The following is a 7866-nucleotide window of genomic DNA, read 5'->3' as shown; positions in this document are numbered from 1 at the left end:
ACAGTTCTACCTGTCCCATGCATCTGTTTCCAGGCGATGCTGGGCAGGGTCAGATCAAGGGCTGCAGCACAAGCAGGCTCTCCTGCATGCTTTAGGGTTATTGTGCACATGCCACAACACTGGCCCTTGCTGGTTTGGGTGTGCAGCAGGCAAACAGGGCAGTTTTACCAGGTAGTAGCAGCAACTGTAATAAAAGTTGCAGAGGGTGCCCTGATTCTGAATCACTCGAGAACTTCCTAAGAGACTAAATGGTTCAGAAAGGCACAAACCTTCTGTAGGCCTACGTCCTTGGATACAATGAAGAATTCATGGCACTTGACAATATAGGGCTATTGACTACAAAAGATTATGCCTCCCTACAGTACCACACACTGCACATTCAGGTGTTCCCCGCATGAAAAATGTGGAGCAGAACACACAGCAGCAGCATGCACCACCTAAAACCGGAGCCTGGCCAACCAGAGCCATACTCCGGCTGCCAGCTGGGCTCCAAGCAGCAGGATCACTGTGGCTGCAGCTCTCCAGGTAAGGCTGCTGGGGCCAGTGTTGGCCCCAGCCTCTTCTACCCTACCCAGGGTAATCTGCCACATGCATTCCTTGGGGAGAAGTAGCAGCACAAGGTGTGCCACTGTTTCTTGTACCAGGAAACAAACATCCATGTTCATGTGGACACAGCCTAAAGGGCCAACATGGCCTACCTTTGTAGTTAGTGTGACGCAGTAATGCCAAACGTGTTGTTTAATGAGTTGTATGACTGGTGTACAAACTTGGGAACCATTCTGAAGATTCACCCACCTGTATCATGAAGACTACCTGGAGAATTTAAGGTTCTTGTCCAGGCATTTTAGATGTACGAATATTCTAAACACAAATCCATCAACTGTTCTATATTATTGTGGCTTCACTGGATTCTGGATGACTCTTCTGTGCAACCAGTGTCTTGCTTCCATTCCCACCCCTCCCTCCCCCAGAAAGATTCCCAGTAAATGCAGACAACACATTACTATAGTTGTTTAATTCAGTAATGGGCAAATAATTAATACGTTACACAGTTCAACAGAAACCTTTTCATGTTTGTAAAACAGATCATATCTGTGGAAGAAAAACAATGCTGATTTTTGTGATTCTTTTAAATTGAGCTTAAATGTGTGAATTCATTTCCAAATACTGTATGATCAATAAATTGTTTCATATTTAGATTTTCATTTCAAATTTAAAGAATCAAACATAAAACTCATAAAAAGGAAGTTGTATATTTACTTGTAAGTTAGTTAGGGAAATGCCACCTTCCAGTAAGCATTTGCATCAGGCTGTCTGCAAGCTACAATTATTCAATTATCTAATTTAACATTCAACTTTGTTCTCAGAACTCTGTACTAGAATGACTGGAAATTGAAGGCTGTCATTTTTTAAAAGGTGAACTGTAATGCTTTAAGAACTCAGTAAGTGATGAGACAATGTTTATACTCCCAGTTGGCTTGTGTCATCCAAATATAGGGAACAAAGAAAAATGTCAGGCTCTAGCTGATTTTGCAAAAATTAAAAGCCAAACTACAATGGAACGCATCATGTGGCAGCCCAAATCATTAACATAAAATTTGAGTAAATCCAATGACGAAAATTTGTCTCTTAAAACTACCAAAAGACATTTTTCCTTGCAAGGGCTGAATCCTCCTGTTTCTTGTCAAAAATAGGTGAAATCCTCTACATTTAGAGAAACTTTTCAGCTGTTAAGGTGCGAGCAATGTCAATCATAATAACATGGAACTCATTTATTGACAGTGATTTCTAATTTGTTTGGCTTTACTTGTATTTAAATATAACCCATTCGTTCTGTTAATGAATACAGGGTATCAAGGATCCCATTTAAAACACTTCAGCAAACTTAAACTTTCAAGTACCTCAGGCTCCACTTTTTAGCTATTTTTGTTTATCCAGCAGACCAAAACCCATCTTGTCAGTTAAATTACAATGAAGATGTTTATACAAAAAAGAAGAGGCCCTTTTGAAAAAATGTTCACACCAACATGGAAAGAAACATTTTGGTAGATATACGTTATAATAACCAAATCTGCAGTCAGTGTTTCTAATATAGCATCCTCTTATTTAAGCACTGAGTTTCTCAAGGAAAAAAAAGTTTGTACTGTATCAAGTCCACCTTGCTGCAGCCAGACTTCCTTAGCTGCAAGACTTAAGAATCCAGGAAAGCCATTTCTTATGTACACCAGCCAAGACAGCAAGCAGTTAGGAGAATAATGAACTGCATCAGTCCATAACCAGATTTTTTATATGGAAGCATTGCAAGGGTATGAATCCCTGATAACATTTGTTTCAATTGTATTAAAATAAAAAAATATGCCTGCTAGCCAAACAAGATAATCATTTTTGCACTCAGAACCTTTGAGCAACATATGTTATCAGCAGATTAGCTGGTTAACAGGTTAACTGATATAGGATACTAGTTTTCTAAGTATTTTCATACTGCTCGTTACATAATTGAGTCACAAATTTCTTCTAATTCCTGTCTCTAATTTGAAAGTCCATAGACATTATATAAGGAATAATACTGGAACTGTCTGTGTACTATTTTATTATAATGACCATTTATACCTCAATAGTGAGTCTAGCAAATCTGTATTGCCGAGACCCTGGAGTTCTTAACAAAACAAAGCCTTTTTTATCTTCTGGTTGACTGGATAACATATGTAGTAATCCTGTCAAGCTAACAAATCCTAGTGCTTCTCCACAGCCATCAGCCAATGAAAAATCTCCTCGAGTGACAAACCCTAAGAGAATTCTAGAGCAATGTGAAGTAACATCTGGTAAAGGGTCAGACCATAATCCAAGAATTAGGTTTTTCTGCTCCTCAACTGCATTTGCCTCCAGGCTACTAGAAGCAGCACTTCCTAGAGTTTTCCCACCATCTTTTTTCTTTTTTCTCTCTTTTAGTTTTAATATCTTGTGCTTGAATATGTCACTGTGTTTGGGTTCTTCAGGACCACAGAAGAGCTTGTCTTCACTTAGGTGCAGAAAATCTTCCTTGGTTGGAATGCAAACCATGGTATGCAACTCAGGGGTACCCTTTCGCAGTAAAGAGAAGGTGACCCACACAAGTGCTCTCGGGTAGCACTTAAAGATTGGTAAGAGGACATCTTCAGTCATTTCCTTCTTCCCCTGTCTGGAAGCAGTACGTCCCCTCCAACCTCTTCCAGAAGTAGGCTGGCACCAGGCTGATAATTGCTTTAATAACTCTGTGCTCCTGTTTGAGGTATAAAGATGTGTTAGGGATACTTGGAAAATATATTAAGAAAACACCAGGAGTACTGAAAATTAATGTTTCTATTTTCAAAATAAGGCCCTCAACAGCTTTCTGAGTATGTGTGCAAAGGTCTTAAAATTAAAAAGAGAAAGGGGTGCTGGCCAATTAAAAGCCACGTGGTTGTACTACTACTTCCTTAGAGCCTTCAAAGCGGACTGTTTAGGCCAGATTTACCTTTCTTCAGTGCATGTACTAGTTACACAGAATGAAAGACTCACATCCAGGCACTTCTCTTTACATGCACAAACACATCCTCTTGCTCAAGCACTGTTCTAAAATCAGATGAAACTGCTAATTAGCTCTACTTTTTGGTAGTGCTGGAGAGATGTTATACCTGTGATGGTGCAGGAAACATGCAAGGGGCAAGCAGTTTTGTGGGTGATATTTTTAATCAGACCAGCTGCATGGTAGGGACAGATTTATGACAAACAGGAGTTCATTTCTAGTAGTGGAGAAATTTGTGAGAAATTTCCACTGATAGAAAACTTTCCAGGAGAGGGAGCATACAGGTTTCAGCCTGCAACCATCCCCGCTCCTCTGCTCTCCATACCTTCACCAGACTGGGGTGATCCCAATCTGGGGAAGAAATGGGGAGCTGTGGCTCTACTCGTCCCAGTCCCCAGGGAGACTGCAGTAGTGGGAAAAGACATGCCATGACTTCCCCAGACCAGGGGACAGCTTCTTCCATTCTGTTACTGGTTTGGAAAAGAGGTAGGAAGCACTGCCTCACTGGTCCAGTCCACTCCCCTCTTGGACCAGACCTGACCAGAAGTTCATTCTTGCAAGAGAGTTTCTCTCACAAGGGAGATTTTCCAGGTGTCAACCTAGAAGATCTCTCTCTCAGAGGGTGCATGTTTCTTTCAGAAGAAATTGAACAAATGCTTGTGTGCTCAGTTTCTACTGGGAGAGTGGCAATTCTCCTGGTAGAAACAGAACACCTGTATGCATCCTCAAACAAGCTTCTGAACATAATGCATTACTTAAGGAGAATACATTGCATTTGAAAGTTTTTCTAAGTCTATCCTAAACATGCTGTTGGTCCAATAAAATATACTGCCCACAAAAATCCTTGCCTATTTCCCCTATAGATTGTGACAATCATAGTCCATATCCATATATTATAGACAAGAATGCAAGAAAAGGTGCCAAAGAGGCAGTTTTTAAGTAGCTGACAGATGCTTCTAGGTGCATGTTTTTTTTTCTTGTAGATTATAAGATGCTAATTTCTTCAGGTAAAGTGAATCTAAAATACTCCTTCCACCAGAGGCATGAAGCATATCAGCATTCCCAAACAAGTGCCAACTTAAAAAGTAGCTTAAAGAGGGCTCACTCCTGTGCCCAGTCACCAGTTCCACGGAGAAGAGAGAGGAGGAAGAATTGCTGTTGTAGCAGATTTTTATCCTTAGTACAACTTTTGATCAGTCTCATTCCCACCAGGGTATGAAAAATCTACCAGGCCAAACTCATTTCCCCATATCTATACTCCAAGCAGGAAACTCAAAACAATTATGGCTCTTTGTTGCTTCTCAATTATATAAAGCATCTTTATAGCAGCAAGTAACATCTTGCATGCTTCTGAAGCCACTCTGTCATACCTGAGAACAATGAAGCAATTACTTGCTACAACTCCATTTTTCTTGCCCAAGTCTTGGCCCTTATTCAATATTTCCGTGATTACATTCCCTTGAGAGCATGTCATTTCCATGTTTTCTTCCATCTGGCTAGTCTCATGAGAAGACTCTGTGACTACTCTGGGCTGTGGATCATTAGGAGCCTGCTTTTCAGTCACACATCTCTTAATTTCTGACATACGTGTAGATTCTCCTTGTGTTTTGTTTCTTTCTTCCCAGCCCTGGGTTAGTTGTTCCCATGGGCAGAGGAAAGGGGTCAGGGTGCCAAGTTTGACATAGTTTGCCCTTTTTGCAGGTGGGCGCCTAAATAAAAAAAAGAAAATGGAAGAACTTCCCATAATTAATTTGGAACAGGGAAACAGCATTCATTACAATGCATTAGCATAAACCCTGAAGCATGGGATTAATGGATTAAATAGATTAAATATTACTAAATATAGTATAAATAGGATGCAGCAAGTAGCGTAAGCATATTGCAAACTTGAGTGGAAGAAGAACAAACCAAGGAAGAAAAATCTAATCCAGAAAGAGCTGTCACAACCACCTGGCCTGACCTTCCTTACTTGCACACACAAACTGTAGATTTTCCCCATCATCTAAATTAAAGCACATCCTAAAGACAATAGCAAACTCAAGAATCCTGAGACACTACAAGTTTACTATGCCCCCAAGGCAAACATTCATTCCAGTGCCCAACATTTCCCTGCTGCCAGGAAACTGCAACTCTTCATTAGACTGTTTTCTCTAGTTTTTGACCTCTGCTACCAGACTCCTGCCCGCATCATCAATGAGGCTAAGCACCATGCCACCAGATATCTTCCTTAGATTCAACCAGCCTGCACAATGATTAAGTTTCCTTCAAACTCCCTTTCAGGAATATTCACAAACTAAACTTCTGAAGTCTCATACTACATGCTTTGACTCCATCACTAGGATTGCCCCTCCCTTGTCCCTGCCATTAACTGTCCCTTTTGTTAACTTATCTAGTTCTTTCTTGAAACAAGGCTCATGACCTTGTTTGGAGGGCCATCCTAGAACTTCACTCTTTTGAAAACTAGGGAGAGATTTGTAGCCATCATTCTCATTTCATTCATGATTAGGGACCTACTGAAATCGTGATTTTGTGAAATCTGGCACTGCCCACAAAATTGGGTAATGCCTGTGAAATCTGCAAGAAAAAAAAAAGCTTACTGAAAAGAAAATAAAGGTTCCTCAGAGGAAGCCAGCAGCCCACAGAAGTGGGGAAGGAGGAGAGAGGCCTGCCCACTTCAAGAGCTGTCGGGAAGATGGCTGCTGCCCCTGCTCCTCACCACAGATTGGCTGCAAGGGCTAATATCATGTGGCCTCAAACTCCTTTCCACCAATTGGCAGCAAGACTGCATGACTGGCAGCCCTCGCAGCCAACCAGTGGTAAGGGGTGGGGCCACCTGGGCCCCTTAGCCAATCAGAGGTGGGGGGGAATGCTGCACATTACCTGCAAAATGGCTGCTGGACCCCATGTTCTGCCTGAAAAGTCAGGGGGCAGCTGCTCCAAATTCAGTAGGTCTCTATTCACGATTAAGCTGTACCTAGTTAATTTTGTACCAGTTATCCAATAATTTAAATATTTTTCCCTCTCTAGTGTATTTATAAAGAGAGTAATCATTTCCTCTCTCAGTCTTCACAGAGTTAGAATAAACAACCAAGTTCTTTTAATCTTGCCCCAGTAAGGTACATTCTCCATTCCCGTATTCAATTCAGTAGCCCTTCTCTGTAGCTTCCAGTTCAATGTCTTTTGAACCCACTGACCAGAAATGTACGTAATATTCTAAATTAGCTTCTCCTGCTGTAGGAATGTCTTTTAATGTAGTATTTTTCCTTCCCTATCTCTTATAGAAGCACCCCATCTAAGACATTATAGCAGGGGTGCTCAACCCTATGGCTTGTGATCCAGATCCAGCCTCCAGCATTATGTCATCTGTCCTACAGTGCTCTCCATGGATCCTAGGGGTGTGGTCCCTGTGGGCTGTGGTCCTGCATGCTACATCAGGCACATGGGACCTGTTCCCAATGCAAGTGGCCCCTGGAGCCTGATTCCAGCCAGGTGGGTGTGGCACCAGGTTCTGTGCCACTTCTGCCTGGCTGAGATTGGGCCCTGGGGACCCATGTCATCCCTGCCCAGCTGGGATCAGGCTCCATCTGGCTGGAGGTGGCACAGGGCCCAATCCTGGCATGTGTGGACAGCGCAGGGCCCAAAAAACTGTGAGCACCACTGCACTATAAGATTGCTCGTTGCTTCATATTGGCAGCTGTTGTCATGTTGTTTGCCATATACAGCCAAATCTGTTTCCTTCTATTTCTTCTAATCAATGAGCTCCCACAAGTGTATTTGACATGGCTGATGAGAGGCAAACCTAGCTTAAATAAGGTTGAAAAAAGTTTGAGGTTATTTTCTGTGACAACAGAGACAAATAATTAGAATACAAGAATTATTTTGCCAGACGTTAATTATACTATCAAGTATTGCAATAAGCTTAATTACTGCATGCCCCATTATTTGTACAATGCTTTTAGAAACCTGATATCAAAATGCCTTCTCACTAACTTTATCTTTCTACATTTGGCAGAAATTGATTTTTCCCTTATTTGATGCTAACAGAGCATGAAATTTATGGCTTTGTTTACTCCACTGTGTTATCCACCATCACATTAAAACTTTATGAATGAATGTAAGTGTGGATCTAAAAAGGTTTTAATTAAATTTATGGGTCCTATTAGCAGAGCACTTTCTGTCTACAGAACACTATTTTTTCTTGTAATAATGGCATTTCAGACGTGAAAGAGGCTCTCAACAAAACATAATTCTAGAAATTAAACAAGGCAATAACAGATCATGACATTTTTAGGGAATATAACTTTTTTTTTTTTTTTTTTTTT

At 41.1% G+C, this 7866-nt stretch overlaps 1 protein-coding gene across 1 annotated transcript in view; it reads right to left on the bottom strand.

Moving 5' to 3' along the window:
• Positions 1-999: 999 nt before the first annotated feature.
• POP1 (POP1 homolog, ribonuclease P/MRP subunit) overlaps positions 1000-7866 on the bottom strand; it is a 41480-nt gene continuing 34613 nt past the window's right edge. The window contains exons 15-16 of the mRNA XM_019527984.1: positions 4915-5253; positions 1000-3259 (exon numbers count right to left, since the gene is read on the bottom strand). Coding sequence (XP_019383529.1) covers positions 2605-3259; positions 4915-5253 — 994 coding nt within the window. The 3' untranslated portion in view covers positions 1000-2604. The remainder of the gene's footprint in view (positions 3260-4914; positions 5254-7866) is intronic.

This window comes from Gavialis gangeticus, unplaced genomic scaffold (assembly GCF_001723915.1).
Source record: "Gavialis gangeticus isolate Ggan-Ray unplaced genomic scaffold, GavGan_comp1, whole genome shotgun sequence".
Taxonomy (NCBI): domain Eukaryota; kingdom Metazoa; phylum Chordata; order Crocodylia; family Gavialidae; genus Gavialis; species Gavialis gangeticus.
This window is presented reverse-complemented; position numbering and strand designations above follow the sequence as displayed.